Here is an 18,109-nt window from a genome sequence, read left to right on the forward strand (position 1 = left end):
CTTGATCACATTTATGTCTTCTGCAAGCATATTTGTGCCCTTGGCATGGGGATAAAAAATAAAATAAAATCCCAGTCCACAGGGCCCTGTGTTTGCTTGGCTGTGGAACTGGACTGTGTCAAGAAGCAATCTCAGCCATGCCCAGTGCTTCCCCACCAGCAGCTCTTGCAAACTCCCTCCCTCCCTTATGAGAGAGGAGCTTCCAATTTTGACAGGCGCTTAAAATCTCATTTGCTTTATCCTCATCCCACTAGAAGCTGGCAGACTGAGCCGTGCCGTTTTGTGACAATTTTGAAAAGCTGATTTCATGGAAACTCCGAGGCGAAAAAGATACACCAAGCATTCCTTTTTTGGGTGGGGGTGGAAGGCATGTCTGATTACATCTATGTACCACTTCAAAGCCCTCTATGCCTAACTTGTGGTCTGGCTTGGTCTGCTGAGGCAGAACGAGATGGTTGCATCCTGATGTGGGGGGTGGGGTGGACAGCACCCACTTGAAGCTGCAAATGGAGGGGTGTCATTTTTGAAAGTGCCCCCTTGGATAAACAACCTCCCTGCAAAGTTTAAACAACAACAACACTGGCCACATCAGGTAGAAAGGTTCTAGCCCTATTTCACTCCCTGCAGTGCTCGTTTTCTAAATACTGGGTGTTCTTTACATAGGAGAGTGCCCAGCCCTGCTGTTGCTGAAGAAGAAGAGGAGGAAGAAGAAGAAGAGGAGGAGGAGTTTGGATTTGATATCCCATTTTATCACTACCCTAAGGAGTCTCAAAGCGGCTTACATTCTCCTTTCCCTTCCTCCCCCACAACAAACACTCTGTGAGGTGAGTGGGGCTGAGAGACTTCAAAGAAGTTTGACTAGCCCAAGGTCACCCAGCAGCTGCATGTGGAGGAGCGGAGACACAAACCCAGTTCACCAGATTACTAGTCTACCGCTCTTAACCACTACACCACACTGGCTCTCAGTCGATACTGACCCGATGGCAGGGCCTTCTTGGTATTGCTTCCACATTTGTGGAGCACCTCTCTGGTGAACATTCATTTTCAGCCAGGCCTTTCATAGATGAAAGCTACTGTTCTTGGCAACCTTGAAATTATTAGCTATGAGGACATATAGCTGTGCTTTGATGTTTCTACATGTTTAATGTCTCTAAATGGTTTTTTAAAAAACATTAAAATATTTTTATTTGATTTTACAAATTCGTTCACACTCCTAATCACAAATAATAAAAATTACACAGGGTTCTTCCGAATCTCAGACCTCCCTCCTCCCATCCATGGGTTCTTTAGTTTAGGTAGCTTAAAAAAAAGTTTTTAATGCAACCATTGTTTTGTGATTTTGTCGTTTGCCACCCTGGGAGGAGGAAAAACAAACCCCTGTGTTGCAATACAGAGATATCTGCTCAAATACAGCTGGATCAACTGTTTCAAAGATGAATCTTTGTCAGCAAGTAATTTTTTAGAATAGCCATGCAGGTAAATATAATACTTGTGGATCAGAGCTCATTAACCAGTGTAGCTAACTGATGCTGATAAAACCAATGTTTGGTTTGTGGACGCGGGTGGCACTGTTGACGCGGGTGGCACTGTGGGTTAAACCACAGAGCCTAGGATCTGCCGATCAGAAGGTTGGCAGTTCGAATCCCCATGACGAGGTGAGCTCCTGTTGCTCGGTCCCTGCTCCTGCCAACCTAGCAGTTCGAATGCACGTCAAAGTGCAAGTAGATAAATAGGTACCGCTCCGGTGAGAAGGTAAACGGCGTTTCCGTGCGCTGCTCTGGTTCGCTAGAAGTGGCTTAGTCATGCTGGCCACATGACCCGGAAGCTGTACGCCGGCTCCCTCAGCCAATAAAGCGAGATGAGCGCCGCAACCCCAGAGTCGGTCATGACTGGACCTAATGGTCAGGGGTCCCTTTACCTTTACCTTAAGAACTTATAAACTGTATGGAATTACTTGCTGACGAAGATTCATCTTCGAAACAGTTGATCCAATCCAGTTATACTGTTCTGCTTGTTTGCTGATTGCTATTGAATTCGTTACGTTGGAGCACCCACTACAATATTTCTTGGACATTGAAAGGCATCCTGCCTACATCGTGGTCTTCATCGCCAGTAACTCATTACGTTGACTACTCTTTGGTTATAGACTGACGTATATATTATTTGGAAATTGTTAATGTTGGATGACATTTTGCTACCAATCATATTACATTTATTACATTCATTAGCTACGTGTTGCCGCTGTATTTGAGCAGATAGCCCTGGGAGGAAGGGCATGTGTGTGTGATTGGAATTAAATCCCTCTGTTTTCATGGGATTTATTCCCTAGAAAGCGTTTCTTTGGGAATGGTGGCCTTAGGAGACTATCATGGGCTCAATATATGCCCCATGTATTCATTGCTAGTCCTGCTGAAAGTAGAGGCATTGACAATATTTTGGCCACCTCATGAGAAGAGAATACTCCCTGGAAAAGACCCTGATGTTGGGAAAGATGGAGGGCACAAGGAGAAGGGGGACGAGGACAGAGGACGAGGTGGTTGGACAGTGTTCTCGAAGCTACCAGCATGAGTTTGACCAAACTGCGGGAGGCAGTGGAAGACAGGAGTGCCTGGCGTGCTCTGGTCCAGGGGGTCATGAAGAGTCAGACACGACTAAACGACTAAACAACAACAGGCCTGCTAATTCCAGTGGTCTGCTCTGAGTTTGAGGCAACCCACTGAGCACAGGGGAATTCCTACTTGGTGACACCAAACCAGTCACTTGGGAAAAAGACAGGAAGTCAGCCCTTGACATATTATGACATAATAAACAAGACAAATGTATCTATAAACATGTGCAAAGTGCAATTCCCATATGAGAATGGGGGGGGGGACTTTTCTGTGAGAATGGCTTTCGTTCCTGGCAAGCTTCAGTCTTACTTGCTGTCCATTTTAGATCCATTTTAAACAGGGCTTAATTTTAAGTAGGCCTAAGACCCTGGACACTGGTGGTGCTGTGGGTTAAACCACAGAGCCTAGGGCTTGCCGATCAGAAGGTTGGCGGTTCGAATCCCTGCGACGGGGTGAGCTCCCATTACTTGGTCCCTGCTCCTGCCAACCTAGCAGTTTGAAAGCACATGACCCAGAAGCTGTCTACAGACAAACGCTGGCTCCCTCAGCCAATAAAGCAAGAAGAGTGCCGCAACCCCAGAGTCATCTGCAACTGGACCTAATGGTCAGGGGTCCCTTTACCTTTTAAGACCCTGGACCTTGTTTTCAGAGCCCTTGCAGGAAATGAGAAGTGATAGGAGCAGAAGATGCTGAGCATGTACAGAGTGTATTTCTTTCTCACCACAGAGTAAGAAAAGTACTCCTTGTGCAACTAAGATTAAGGAAGTCATAACATCACCACCACCACCACCACCACAACAATAGAGTGGTTTAGTCACTTGCTATTAGGGATGGGTGAATATGTCAATTTTGGTGTATCTTTGTTTCTCATTTTTCAGTTGGCAGTGTGTGTGTGTGTGTGTGTGTGTGTGTGTGTGTGTGTGTGTGTGTGTGTGTCCCCTCAGGAAATTTATTTGCATTTACTGCAAATTTATCTACTCATCTTTGTATGCAGTTTTTCCTAATGTTCACATTTTTTTTGCAAAGCAATTTCCCTAATATAATGCATTTTTATATTCTTTTAGATTCTAATACCCTAGTGAAGGTGCACAACTTGGCTGGAAAACTGCGTTGCAAAATTCAGAAAAATGAGAATTTTTGCAAGATGGCTATGTTTCGGTTCACTTATAGTTTCAAAAGGCAAGAATTGCGTAGATTGGCCTTTAAATGTGAACTGGGCCGAATTTCTCCCCCATCCCTGTTTGCTACACAAAAAAACCCATTGAGATTAATAGACCTAAGTCATGTTCATTCATTTCAATGAACCTACTCCGAGTAAAATTAACATTGGCTGCAATCCCATGCATTTACATCATCATCATCGGAATCCATGATAATGTTCATCCGTACAACATTTTTTGCCCTATTGTAAAAATGCACCATATATAATGGCATCATATTGCATCCTTGAATTTCCTTGTTTATTTGAAATGAGGAGGAGGAGAAGGAGGAGCAGGAGAACTTGGCTAGGCACACTCCCTTCTGGGGGGAGAGAGAGAGAGGATAATGAGGCATTATCTCCTACCTTTCCGTATCAAATTCTGCCACATGTGGAGGCTGGAAAAGTACTAGGCCAAGATCTTTTTCCTTCTTCTCTTTCTCCTTCTCCTTCTGTTTCTCCATCTCCTCCTCCTCCCCCTCACATCCCCAAACTCTCTAACAAATTAATCTTTTAATCAGTCACTGAGTTGGGCCATATTTATCAAAGTGATGGGGACACATTATCTCCCTGGCCATCTGTTTGGTGCCCTCCAAAGCTGGCTTGCTGGACAAAATCCTAATAAAAGTGTAAGGACAGCTGAACATCAGGCCGCACAGCTGGCCCTTTTCACACGCAGGGGGCCGCTCTGGCCATAGAGCTCCGGCTTTTGCTCAGGGCAGGCAACTTGCCGCTGATGCGTCACCAGAACTAATCATCCCCATATTGGAGAACAAACAGAGCAGCCTCTGCCGGGAGGGCTGCCATTTCTTATTCTCTTTCTCTGGCCAGGGTTGGAATGGGCCTGGCACCTGCTGGGGTCCACACTCTGACAGAAGGCTCACTGTCAACTGTGGCTGCCCCCTGCTTTCCTCCCCAGAAGCAGGCAAGCTGCTAAGTCTGCTAAGATCTCCTTCCCAGCACCTCCCAGAACCAGCCAATGCTGATGCCTAGTGGCATTAAAGACTACATAGTCTCAAGGCAGTGCAAGTGTGTACCTTCTCCTTGCCAGAAGGCCTTAAAGACCACAAAGCCATGACGCAGTGCAACATACCAAGCTACCTTACACCAAGTCAGACCATTGGCGCATTTAGTTCAGTGCCATCAGGCAGGGGCTCTCCAGGATTTCTGGCAGGTAACCCTCCCAGCCCTAGCTGGGGATGCTGGGGGTTGAACCCAGTGCCTTCTGCATGCAAGGCAGATGCACTAACGCTGAGCTGCAGCTCTTCTCCTAGAAGAGGCTTATACTGAGTCAGACCACTGGTTCATCTAGTCCAGTATTGTCTACACAGTGACTCTCCAGGGTTTCAGAGCTGTACCTGGAAGTACCAGGGATTGAACCAGGGACCTTCTGCAGGCAAAGCAGGTGTGCTGCTGCTGCGTTGCAGCCCTTTCCATGATGCTCCTTGTGCCAGCAGCAGTGATTCGGGCACTCTGCACCAGCTGGAAGAGGTTAGAAGAGAAAGGGAAAGGTGGTGGCCATGGTGATGGAGGAAGTAGTTGAGACAGTGGGGCATCTGCCCCACGCACTGTGCCTAAGGGGCCTGGAGGTCCAGTAGGGCAGGTAGGGGTCCACAACAGGGACCAGGGAAATATGGAATCAGCCAAGGCTGGGGCCAGTACCTGTGGCATCTGTCCCACAATGCATCTGGCAGGGTTGGTTTGTTCATGATGCGTGGATGGGTAGTTGCCTCAGGTGGCAGGCCATGGCGGCTGCTAGTATTGCCATGGCCAGCTGCCCCCATTGCCGACTGTGGCAGCCGCCATTGCTGGTTGCCACCAGCACCATTAACAGCCACTGCTGCACCCACAGGGCAGCAGCTGGAGGAGCAGCTGAAGGAAGCTGTTTACCAGCAGATTGTTTTTCTCCTTCAAGGAGTTAGTAAATAATACACACATTTTTCAGAACAGGTCAATGATGCCCTGGGAAAGTGGCAGCCTAAACTGTTTAAAAGGAAAGATGGAGAGGAAGTTTAAAAAGAAGAAGCTGCTGACTATGCTACTGTCTCTAATAGGGATGGAGGAACCAGTCAGTGTTGGTTTCTCTTTCTAAGAATCTGCCTACTTCACTTTCTCATTTTCCAAGAATCTGTCAGTTTGTTTCTCTCAGTTTCTCATTTTTATAATATATATATATTTTAAACTCCTCATGAAAGTTCACCAACATTTTAATCTGATTTTCTCCTAATATTCACAGTTTTGTATGCATTTTTGTGCAAGAAGATGCATTTTTTTGCCTGTTATGTTCACCAGTACATGCATTCTTGTACACACTTTCCCCTAATATAAGAATTTGGGGATCAGAGAATTTCACTGCAAAATTTAGAGAAGGGCGAACTTCAAAGGATAGTTGTGCTTCAGTTCACAAATAGATTCATGGATTGCGAATTAAACAGGTCTGCATTGCAACACAATCCGAAGCCAACTTCTCCCCCCAAAGTATGTTCCCTGTCTGCAGGTCATCTGAAATACAGGAGGAATGCAGCTGTAACTGGAAAATTGTGGCAAAAATTGTTTCAGGCAAGCAACTAAGGAGGAGCTTAAGGGGGGGAAAGATCTTCAACTGTGCAATGATCTTTTGACTGTGAAAGTCATCTGGATTTCTCCTGCCCCACCCCTGTGAGTGTGAAGATAGCACATCCCCACCTTTGCAGCCTAAGAGACCAACTCTAAGGAAAGCTCTCCCTTTTCAGAAGCATCTCTAGCAGCTACCCAAAGTACCATATTTTTCGCTCCATATGCACACCTGACCATAAGGCGCACCTACTTTTTTGGGGGGGGGGGGATTCAAGAAAAAAAAATGCGGCTCTTGGGGGCTTTTGCAGGAGGTGGGGGAAGTGAGAGAGCCTCGCTCTGTCCCTTCCCCCACCTCCCGCAAAAGCCAGGGATAGCCGCGTGAAGCCTCCCCAGGGCAGCGGGATGAAGCTCCCCACTGCCCTGCGGAGGCTTCGCGGGCTACCCCAGAGCTGCTCGACCCAAACAGCAGGTCGGGGCTGGTGAGGGAAGCCCGGGTCCGTCCCCCCCGCCCCAGGGACCACACATTTGCTCCATAAGACGCACAGACATTTCCCCATGGATTTTAAGAGGGGGAAAGTGTGTCTTATGGAGCAAAAAATACGGTAGTCAGGGGGTACTTACCTGAACTCCCATCAGCAGTATCACAGCAGCTAACTGGGCAGAAGAAGGTCAAGGTGTTAGTGAGTTCAGTATGGTGTAGACACCCTGGTGGGAGCACTATATTGGCTCTGCTGGTGTCTTGCTGCTGTGCCATCCCTCCCAATCTCTCTCCTGATAAGCTGCAGAGATCCCAGGGATAGGAGGCTCAGGCAAACATCAGTGCCCTACCATGCTACTTGTAGCTACTTTCTACTCTTCTGGCCCCATTATAGTTGTAATTTCCCTAACCAATGATGTGGTTGGCAGTAGCATAACTGGCTAGTAATGCACCTTTAAAAAGGCACTTCAGACCCATTGGTTGTTCTCTGCCCAAACTCAGACTCCAGCTGCCTCCTGGAGGAATCCAGGTATGATTCCGTTTTATACCAGCATATTTAGACTGTGCAAAATTCAAGGGTTTTTTTGCCTTTAAGGATAGCGATGGGCAAATGCCCTGGAAAAGGGTGGGATAATGTCGATGCTGAGCAGCTCACTAATAACCTCCACACGAACCAATCACAACGAGCACCCAATGGACAGCAACTTTGTGTGACCACCATGCAATCTTGTGCAAACAAATGAGGATGGACACTCAAACAGACTGTTTGGTAGAGTCCTCCTTCCCAGTCATCAGATAGTATAATAATATATTCCTTTTGATACAAATTTCTGAGCTGGGACAGAGAGGAAGTTAAGGAGGCAGGAACTATTTCCACATATTTAGACTGTGTGGGCTCATTGCTCAGAGCGAGAACAGATATTGCATCTGCTAATCTCACTTGTAGCTCCAGCACATAATGCGACTCTACAGCGGCAGTTGGGGTTGCTGCATTTTGCAGTGTACCAAATTAAGTTTGGGTGCAGTGCCTGTACACAGACAAGCTAAAGGCCCTGTGCATTCTAGAGTCACTCAAAGCAAGGGAGATGAGATTGGGGACAGCGGCTGTGAACCTGCTGCCCATCCAATGCATTGAGCCTGTGCACATTCTAGTGGTGTTCACGTGTTACATTCAATGAGTGTACAATCGGTGTGTCTATACACACTAATAGTTGAGCTGTACACTTGTATTGTTATTCCCATGGGGCATTCGCACATTGCGTTCAACAAGTGTACAATTTTTGTACCTATGGACACAGATAGCTGAGCTGTACACTCATACAGTTATTCACATGCAATGTTCCATGGGTGTGTACACAACAGCTGAGCTACACCAAACAAGTGCAGTCTCTCTGTCCTCCATCCAGACAATCAAGAGGCATTATCAGAGTTCAAGGGCACAGTCCATCCAGGCAAAAACACTCAAGTGGGTGCTTAAACCAGGATTTTTGAGAGGCGTGGCTTGGGGAGAAGGGGTGTGGTTGGGAAGGGGCTGTGGTGTAAGGAGAGTTTTGAAGGCTAGATAGAGAGGCTTGGAGGGCTGCTCTTGGCTCCCAGGCCTGAGGCTCCCCACCCCTGGTCTAATCAAAAGGTAAAAAGAATCCCTTTCCTGCAAAAACATAATACCATTGAAAAGAGCAGCAAGTTTCAAATGCACCAGATAACATTCTTTTGCAGCACTTTTGGCTAAGGCTACCAGATTTTTCCCCCCAAAGAATCCGGGGACACTTTAAAAAAAAAAAGAGAGAGAAAGGTTATTTTAAAAAAAACCATTTTTTAAAAAAAATAAGAAGTAATATCTTCTCTTTTGGGTCTCCTCTGTTGTGCAGCTTTTCTCTGGGCTGATTTCTTGGAGCGCTATCTGCTATGGAGAAGGCTCGGGTCGGGCCTGAGCTCGGCCACATGTCCTTGCCTCCTGGTGCTCTCCTACCTCTCTTCCTCAGCAGCAGTGGACAGAGCAGAGAGGCAAGGTTGGGGCTCCCCTCTTTTTTCTCCTTTCTCTTTCTCTCTCTTCCTTCTCCTCCTTCTTTCCTCCTTCTCCTTCTCCTTGCCTCCTTCTCTGAGTCGGCTCTGGGGTTTTTACTGGCCCTGGAGCGCCGCTGGGCAGTCAGCAAGGTGGCCAGGTGCTCTCGCACCCGGTTCGATTTGGGTCATGGGGAGGGTCAGCGGTTCCCCCAGTTGATGCGCCGGTCATCCCCAGTTCCCCCTCAGCAGTGGCAGTCTCAGCAGCCCGGAGCCAGCCTGGTAGTGCAGTTGGCTCTGGCTGGCTTCAGGAGCTCGCTGCCCTGGCACCCGCCATTTTGCCTCACTGGAAGTCCCCATATGATGTGTCTTGTGCCTTTGAACCAATCACACAACATTCATTCCCTACTAATAAATCTACAACACTTAAAATATAAATCCGGGGACATTAAATGAAATCCAGGGACACTCCAGGGACGGATTTTGTCTGGGGACAGATTTGTAAATCCAGGGACTGTCCCTGGGAAACGGGGACATCTGGTAACCATACTTTTGGATGTTTCCCTCCCATTTCTTCTGTAGGCTGGTGTCATTCCTTTGCTACTGGATCTTTTCACAGCCTGCTGCTCACCACACTGGCTCATCAGTCCATGTCCCCCTTTTTATCCTCATGACAACCCTGTGAAGTAGGCTAAGCTGAAAGACAGTGACTGGCCTGAGGTCACCTAATGAACTTCATGACTGAGGGCAGATTTGAACCCTGGTGTCCCAGGTCCCAGTCCAACACTCTAACCCTTGGGTAAGCAAACTAAGGCCAAGGGGCCAGATCCAGCCCAATCGCCTTCTAAATCTGGCCTGCGAACGGTCAGGGAATCAGCATGTTTATAAATGAGTAGAATGTGTGCTTTTATTTAAAATGCATCTCTGGGTTATTTGTGGGCATAGGAATTCGTTCATCCCCCCCCAAAAAAAATATAGTCCGGCCCCCCACAAGGTCTGAGGGACAGTGGACTGGCCCCTGCTGAAAATGTTTGCTGACCCCTGCTCTAACCACTACAGCACAGCAGCTCTCTTTTACAACCTACTACAATTGGCTACCACCAACCTTCTCCTTCCACACTGTGCTACCACCAAAAAGCGGCAAACAGAATCCATTGTACCTGCATATCTAGGGGTGCCATATTACAAAAGGTGAAAACCCAGACACAAAACTGCTTTTGCAAAATCTCAAAAAAGAGAGAAGTTTTTGAGCTAAAGGAAATTCAGCAAAATCTAGACTTTCGACATGGGTTGCCATATGTTTGGATTTCCCTCCCAGACACTACTTCTGACTGCCATATTCAGGCTATGTCCAGGAAATTCCAGACGTATGGCAACCCTATGCATATCAGTCTCTACCAGGTGTACTAGGCAAATATCTTAACACATGGAGGAGGGGTGCAGGGTTTAACATGCCACACATGTCTCCATTCATGCACGCCGATCAAAGAGTGGGGAGGACTAATGAGGGAGGTTGCCTTCAGAGGTGTATGGGGTCTGGGAGGGGGTGTGCCCCAGGGAGAGTCTTGAGGGCCAGATCAAGAGGTCTAGGGGGTGACATTTGGATCCCAAACCTTAAGTTCTTCACCCTTGCTTTAGACAAAATCCATTAATAGTTATTGGTCAGGCTCAGACTATGTACATTGGGACCTAGTGATGTCCATACTACCTGACTGGCATCTGTTTCTGCAGAGTCTCCAGTTACACTTGGAGACTGCAAAATATCCCGTGTTAATATTACGTGTTTGTGTACAGTTCAATATATTTGCAGGAACTTGTACAATGGCCAGTGTTTGTGCACATTCTCCATTCAGCTTGCACAAACCACGGCATATGCATCTATGCAAACACAGACTCAAGGCACACATACCGAACACGTCTAGTAGACTGACCCAGGGTTTTTACAACTGCATGCACATCACTGAAAGGCATTCAGGTAGGCATGAATAATATTCCCAAGCAGACCCGATCCATCCAGGGACATACCCAAATCTACAGACAAAATAGCCGTCAGCCAGGATAGCCTTCAGTCATGTCTACATGCAAAAGCGGGTTATGTGCGCACATCAGGACTTTCCTTCTCTGACAAAAGTATCTTGCAATATAACAGAGGAGACCCCCCCAAGGGGGGAATAATCATGAATGCAAACTGGGGCCATTGTGTGCACAAAACGTTTCCCCCTCCCACATGTGGCTCGCCTGCCGAAACTCTGTGTGCACAAAAGAGGAGACACACGGATACATATGCATGGAAGGATACAAGTTAGGTGCCCGTGCTATAGGTACACAGTCACGCCTCGCCTAAAGATGTTGGCCTGTGGGTGGTGGACACGCTCCATTCAGATTTAGGCTTGACCTGTAGGCTGCCAGTACCACAACTGCATTGCCAAGGGGAACTTAAGGATTTTGTCTCCCTAGCAATACCAACAAGGTTCAAAACATTGTCCCAAACCAATGTTCAATCTAAAATAGATGTCTGCACTGTAATCCAGACATTACTGATTTCTCCTGCAGATCTTTAGATGCGAGTCCCTAGAGAAGAATGTTCCTCAAGCTTTTTGTTGTTGTTTTGGTCACCCAGGCACCCCTTTAAATGTACTGAGTTCCCTATGCTGCTTCTCCCCCACCTGGCAACCCACCAGAAGTCATATCTGGGGCCATCGTGTGCACAGAATTCTTGTGCAAGCCCATCACGTGCCACACACTTTGAATGGTGTAAGGATCTGTTGACTAAGGTACCAATGCAACACTGGAAGAGGTAAAGATGGGTGAAAATTGTTTCTCCCCCTACTTCTCATTTCCCTAGTCTTGTTCACCATATTGCTGCATCAGCATTTAATTTGTCAGCATTTACGGTAAATGCTTCTTCTAAACTACACACTTATTGCATGCAACGTTGCTTCCTACACAAATTTTCGCAATAATTTTCCCATGATATAATGGTTTTAATCTGGGTCATTTTTTACTAATATGAGCATTTTTATAAATAATCCCCCCCCCCAGTGCATGCATGTTTGTGCCCATTTTTAAGCTGGAGAATTACACGGCAAAATTCGCAGAAGAGTGGCTTTCAAAGGATAGCTGGTTCCCAATTTGTCCATTAACAGGCTTGGAACTTCACTATATCTCCCTGCAAGTATTTTATGCCAAGGAAACCTGCCCAGGAACATCCTCGCCTTTTCCAAAACAGGGTATCCTCTGATTCAGTCTTTTGGCTGTGTACCAGCATCTTGGCATTTACTCTCCTTACAATGTTTTAAGAAGCTTTATGAAAAGACATTCTGATCTGCAGCTTGGTCCGGCCTCACGAATCTCTTGGGCGAACATTCCAAAGTACACAACACCACACAAAAACACACACCCCCACCCTGCCTTGGCAGGGTTCTGTTCATGCTTCCTAAAAATCCCGAAACGTCTCCACTGATGTGCAAAAGACAACCAGTTGTGCAGGAAGACACTTAAGCCTTCTCCCCACTCCCCAGACCACAAGCAGCCCCTCTTACCAATAAATCAGAGAGAGTCCGTCAAAGCGTTCAAGTTCCCTGCCAGTCGGCTTAAGATAGGACATTCTCTCGTGGCCCCGGAATGACTGGCTCCCTCCTATTGTCCCCAGCGATGGAATAAGACCGTGCAACAAATCTGGTCGCTCAGTTGCAAAGCCATATGTCAGCGACCCGACGGCACGCGCTTTCCCCGACAATCCAAACACCTACAGAATCACGGGAGCGTTTGAGGGGTGGGATCCGATGACTCTAATTCCAAGGAAAAAACGCGACATGCGACGGGCTCCCCAGAGTTGGAGGCCTCTTGGCTCTCAGTGCGAATTGATTTGAGGAATAATTTGCAAAAGGGCAATGCCCTCAACTTCCTCTTGCGTCGGCTAACAAAGGTGGGCTGGCGCCACGGTCTTGGCCTGAGCATTTCATTCTGGCAGCCTTTCGGGCACAGCGTGCGAGGAACAGATGTTGTGACTCTTTGTTAATCCTAAGTGGCAGGTCCGTCAAGGGCAGAATCATTCCCAAGGGCTTCCAAAGGTTTTAGCTCTGGCTCCAGACATAACAACAAGAGGGTGGCTGTAAAAACCTCCCGGAAGGGACAGCTAGGATCAGAGGGACCCCCCTCCCGTGTCTCCTTTTCGCTCCTGCGTGACAGAGAGCTCTCAGGAGCATCGTGGATGCTGCTGTTAGTGGGTCATGAGTCTGTTTCATGCGTTGGGGAGACAAGCAAGGCGCACCAGGAGCCCTCCGCAAGGTATCCTTGGGAATCACACTGGGGACGCAATAAACGGCAGATTGGCACGGAGCCTTCTCATTGCTCCCCGCGTTCCAGACTTACAGGTGCTGCCAATCAAGTCGGCAGCCCTTCCCTCCCACTCAGTTGATAAAATATCCTTTGCCCAAGAGCAGACCAAGGAAAAGAAGATTTTATGGTTTCATTTAGTATGTAAACAGTCCAAATATCCCGCCGGCCAGTTAAAAGAAAAAAGAGAGGCAGAGAGAGAGAGAGGTTTGTTCTAGGATGTTTAAAATATAGAAAACTCTTTTAGATCACATGTGTTGTTGATTTATTTATTTTTAAAATCTCAGTATATACACATGTATAAATTTGCTCACCCGCTCTGTCCCCAACAACAAAATTCAGGCTGGGAGAGAAGAGATTAAAGAGAATAGAAATGTCCCTCTTGGAAACTTTAAAAATCCAATTTCAACAGCTAAGGAAAACAGATTAATGGATAGCTCAAGCCCTCCCCCTCAAAGGCTGCCCAGAGATAGATTAGAGAGCTGCCTTCACACTTTCCACGGCAATCATGTTTGCAACGGATACATATTTGCGTTCCAACAGTATTTGCCGTGTGGGAAGAGCTGCAAACAGACATGCTCTCAGGCATGTAGTGGCCTGGGAGTACAGCACTGCGGTCCATCAGAGCTTCCTGTCAGGGATGCGGGGGGAATTCAATTCAGTTCATGTTTAAAGGCAAACCTAATTCACACTTTCCGAAACACTACATGAAGCAAAACACAGGCATCCTTCAAAATTTGCACTTCTCAGAATTTTGCAGAGCAGCCCTCCAGCCAGGCGACGTGTGCAAAAATGCATATACTAAGCTGTGTGTAAAAACACTGCAAAAATGATGGACAGAAGTGCATCCTATTAGGGAAAGTTGTTTTGCAAAAATTATGAAAAACTGTGTATAAACTAAAGGTGCATATTAGGATAAATTCAAGAAAATGCTGACAAATTTCCATGAGGCCTTCTATTTTTTATTTTTTAAAAAATCACAGACTGATGTGGAAAGGTTGAGATCTGAACTTAAGATGGGGAAAAGGATTGGAAACGGATATATTTGCCCATCCTTACTCCCTGGGCGCTTAGGAATGCATGCCTGCTCATCACATTTTCTGTATTTGCTTTGAGGGATACGAGTTAGCAAAGCCACAAATAGCAGAGCTTCCATATCATCTGAACTATAATGCCTCAGAAAGGGATAGTTCATAGTATGATTAATAGAATCACACAGACAAGCAACAGGCCAAGATGACTGTCCTATGAAAGGTGGTGTACCTGCCTCAGTTTCTCCCAGGTTCTCATTTTTCATAGTCTATGGTTCAGTTCAATACATTTCCACATCAGCATGGAATGTTTATTTTCAAAAAAAAAAGGGTCCTCATGAAAATTTGTCTACATTTTAGGGAACCTTCCTGCTAACATACATATTTTTGTATGGTATATTGCCAAATGTGCACGTTTTTGCAATCAACTAATTAAAAATGTCTTTATCAGGGGAAGTGTGCATAAGAACCCAGATGTTTGTGAACATAGTGTGCAAAATATATCAGGGGAAATTGCTTTCCAAAAATGAGGAGATGAGGTAGCCCAATATATTTAAACTTACTGAATTGTGTTACTTCTTAGTGAGCGATTAGGTAAAATGTTGGCTGCATGCTTAGACCTCCATATCTTAAGATCTAAGTCTGCACAGAGTGATTCAAAAATTCAACCCATGAAGCATTCCCCTAGAAGTGTATGCTGCGGGACCTACTGATTTCTGCTTGTAAAGCAATTATAAAAGACATAGGACCTTATCTTGGAGTAGATGGTTGGTGACCCTACAGCTTATTACTGCAAACTGGAGAAGAATATGACCTTCTGACTGTCTTTAGCTGAAGGCGCTTTTTGAATCATGATCCCTAGTATTATGTAGCATACAGCAAAGTACACAGAATGCCAAACATAAGGAGTGTTTGCACACACCTAAGACTGCCACCTCCTGCAAACCTGAGAATATAGCTGTTTTTTTTAAAAAAAGAAAATGTATAAAAATCAGCAACGGATGGGGCAAAGATGTACAGAAAACTGGAAGGAAGAGGAACAGAGAGAGAATTGACACTGACAAGACTGGTCCATCCTTCGGTATGCGTCTTCTTTCAAATGTCTTCCTTTGCGCAAATGCCGGCTGAGATCCACCACAACGAAAGAGCTTTCAGATTTGGCAAGAACTTTTCCCTGCCATAGTTAGAGAGATGAGCGGAAGCTGCAGGTGGGTGGGCATGGAGCTGTGAAGAACCAAGGCACCTGCCAGGGTGCATAGGTCTATTGGATCACGGGTGTTAGTGAAGCTAAGAGGTTAATCGCTGGTGGAGATGTGTCACACCTTGGCAAGGGACTCCTGATGGAGTTGATGGCAAGCAAAGGCATTAGTGGCACAAAGCCACGCTGAAGCTCCAGGCCTCTTAATAGGCACTGCTGTGATTAAACAGTGCTGAGCCCACTGAGGACTGTGTTACAGGCGAGCGGCCCCCTTTACACTGTGGGTGGGGAACTCCAGGCTTGGGCGCTGAATGCCACACTCCCTTGGGATTCACCCCTCCTTAGACCACACATACCCTCCAGGCCGCACCCCTCACCTGACTTGAGCATTTTTGGTTGACTGGTTTCATGGACTGCTTGGACGCAGAGGAATGGTGCGAGGAACCAGCTGGGGAACTCCCAAGGGAAGGAAGCTCAGAGCCTGGGGACTGGTGGTCGGACAACAGTGAGTGGTCAGAGGGAGAAGGCTGAGAAGAGGAGGTGTCAGAAGCTGAAGTGGTGATAGGACTTAGCGATCTGGGAAAGTCTGTAGCAGAGAGAAGTGCAAAATCAGAGGCAGAAGCTGAAGCAGGAGAATGGAAGGAAATAGGCCAAGTGGCAGACACGAGTCAGGCCGGTGAAGAGTCATGGGTGTCTCCCCCTCCTGCAAGCGACAAGCTCCCCTCTTCCTCCCTGTCTCCCAGAACAAGAAGAGGCATGAAAAGAGCATAGGAGAAGATGGATCTATGCAGGGAGCCAGTCTCAGATTGCTTGGAAAAAGCCCTGGAGAGGAGTGGACTTAGACAACTGTGGGAAGGTGGGGACTTGCAATCTCAGCAACTGATCCATGGGGCAAGACCTACCGGGAATGCCCTGCTGTACTCATGAGGCCTGACACTAAGTCAGTGCAGATTGTGTTCTTGCTAATAGGGAGTTACCTGCAATTTGAATAGTATGATATACTGCTGGCTCAATCCTGACAGCTGGAATGTGTCCTTGAACCCTGAAGATGCCTCTTGCTTGCCTGGATGGAGGAGGGAGAGGGGTGTGCCAGTGTGTGGAGAAAGTGGACTGAAGTAAAATTCACATTTGTTGCTCCACTCACTTTTTCTTCTCACGTGGCCCCCCAAAGACTGCCCAGAATGGAATGCGGCCCTCCAGCTGGAAAAGGTTCCCCATTCCACTTTACCTGCTCAATGAACCAAGGAGAGATCTGTGTAGGGGAAGGGCTCAGGGGTGGAGCATCTGCTTTGCATGCAGAAGGTCCCAGGTTCAATCCTTCACATCTCCAGGTAGGGCTGGGAATGCCCCCTCTGAAATCCTGCAGAAGAGCTGCCAGTAAGTAATAATTATAATTTATTATTTATACCCCACCCATCTGGCTGGGTTTCCCCAGCTACTCTGGGCGGCTCCCAATCGAATATTAAAAACACAATACAGCATTAGATGTCTTTTAAAAGTAGGATAGTTGCTTATTGCCTTGACATCTGGTGGGAGGGCGTTCCACAGGACAGGTGCCACTACCGAGAAGGCCCTCTGCTTGGTTCCCTGTAACCTCACTTCTCACAGTGAGGGAACTGCCAAAAGGCCCTCGGCGCTGGATCTCAGTGTCCGGGCTGAACAATGGGGGTGGTGACGCACCATCAGGTATACAGGACCAAGGCCGTTTAGGGCTTTAAAGGTCAGCACCAACACTTTGAATTGTGCTCTGAAACGTACTGGTTGATAATGCTGTTGATAACGCTAAGCAGAATGAGCCAAGGGTCTGACTTGGCATAATACGGCTTCCTATATTAGACTTGGTTGGGGAGATGACGTGTACATCATCTTCTGCATTCACCTTCAGCATAAGAGCCTAGGAACCTAAAAAGAGTTCTGCTAGATCAGTCCCTCTAGTCTATTATCCTCTTCTCATAGTGACCACCCAGATGCCCCAATGGGAAGTCCGCCAACAGGACTTGAACGTAACAACACTCTCCCCACATCAGGAGTCCTGTGGCATCACCGAGGCATGGAGTGGCAGGCAGAGGCATGCAAATATAATAACAAATAGTAGTAGTAGTTGCTATTGTTATTATTAGCATCAAGAGGACTGTCCACCTCACTCCCTCATTTGTAAAATCAGCACATGCCACTTTATGTTCCAGGTTACCAAGCTCAGAGCAAGCCAGGATCTTAAACCATAGTCTGACTGTAAAGGTAAAGGGACCCCTGACCATTAGTTCCAGTCGTGGCCGACTCTGGGGTTGTGGCTCTCATCTCACTTTATTGGCTGAGGGAGCCAGCGTACAGCTTCCGGGTCATATGGCCAGCATGACTAAGCCGCTTCTGGTGAACCAGAGCAGCGCACGGAAACGCCGTTTACCTTCCTGCCGGAGCGGTACCTATTTATCCTGGGCCGTGTTCAGAAAGTGGTGGTGGGGGATGAGTGTTCAGACCCTTGGGCCCTCACTTGTGGGGTGCCTCAGGGTTCCGTCCTCTCCCCCATGCTTTTTAACATCTATATGAAGCCGCTGGGAGAGATCATCAGGGGGTTTGGACTGGGTGTCCATCAATATGCAGATGATACCCAGCTCTACCTTTCTTTCAAATCAGAACCAGTGAAGGCGGTGAAGGTCCTGTGTGAGTGCCTGGAGGCGGTTGGAGGATGGATGGCGGCTA

The 18,109-nt window shown here is 47.1% G+C and overlaps 1 protein-coding gene across 1 annotated transcript in view; it reads right to left on the reverse strand.

Annotated features, from left to right (window-relative positions):
• The window catches only part of LOC308573480 (syntaxin-binding protein 4-like), a 60,343-nt gene extending 47,497 nt beyond the window's left edge, over positions 1 to 12,846 (reverse strand). Inside the window, exon 1 of the mRNA XM_081170408.1 lies at positions 12,385 to 12,846. Within this exon, the coding sequence (XP_081026534.1) occupies positions 12,385 to 12,449 (65 nt within the window). The 5' untranslated portion in view covers positions 12,450 to 12,846. The remainder of the gene's footprint in view (positions 1 to 12,384) is intronic.
• Between the last annotated feature and the right edge of the window lie 5,263 nt (positions 12,847 to 18,109).

This window comes from Podarcis bocagei, assembly GCF_964188305.1.
Source record: "Podarcis bocagei genome assembly, chromosome: 14".
Taxonomy (NCBI): domain Eukaryota; kingdom Metazoa; phylum Chordata; class Lepidosauria; order Squamata; family Lacertidae; genus Podarcis; species Podarcis bocagei.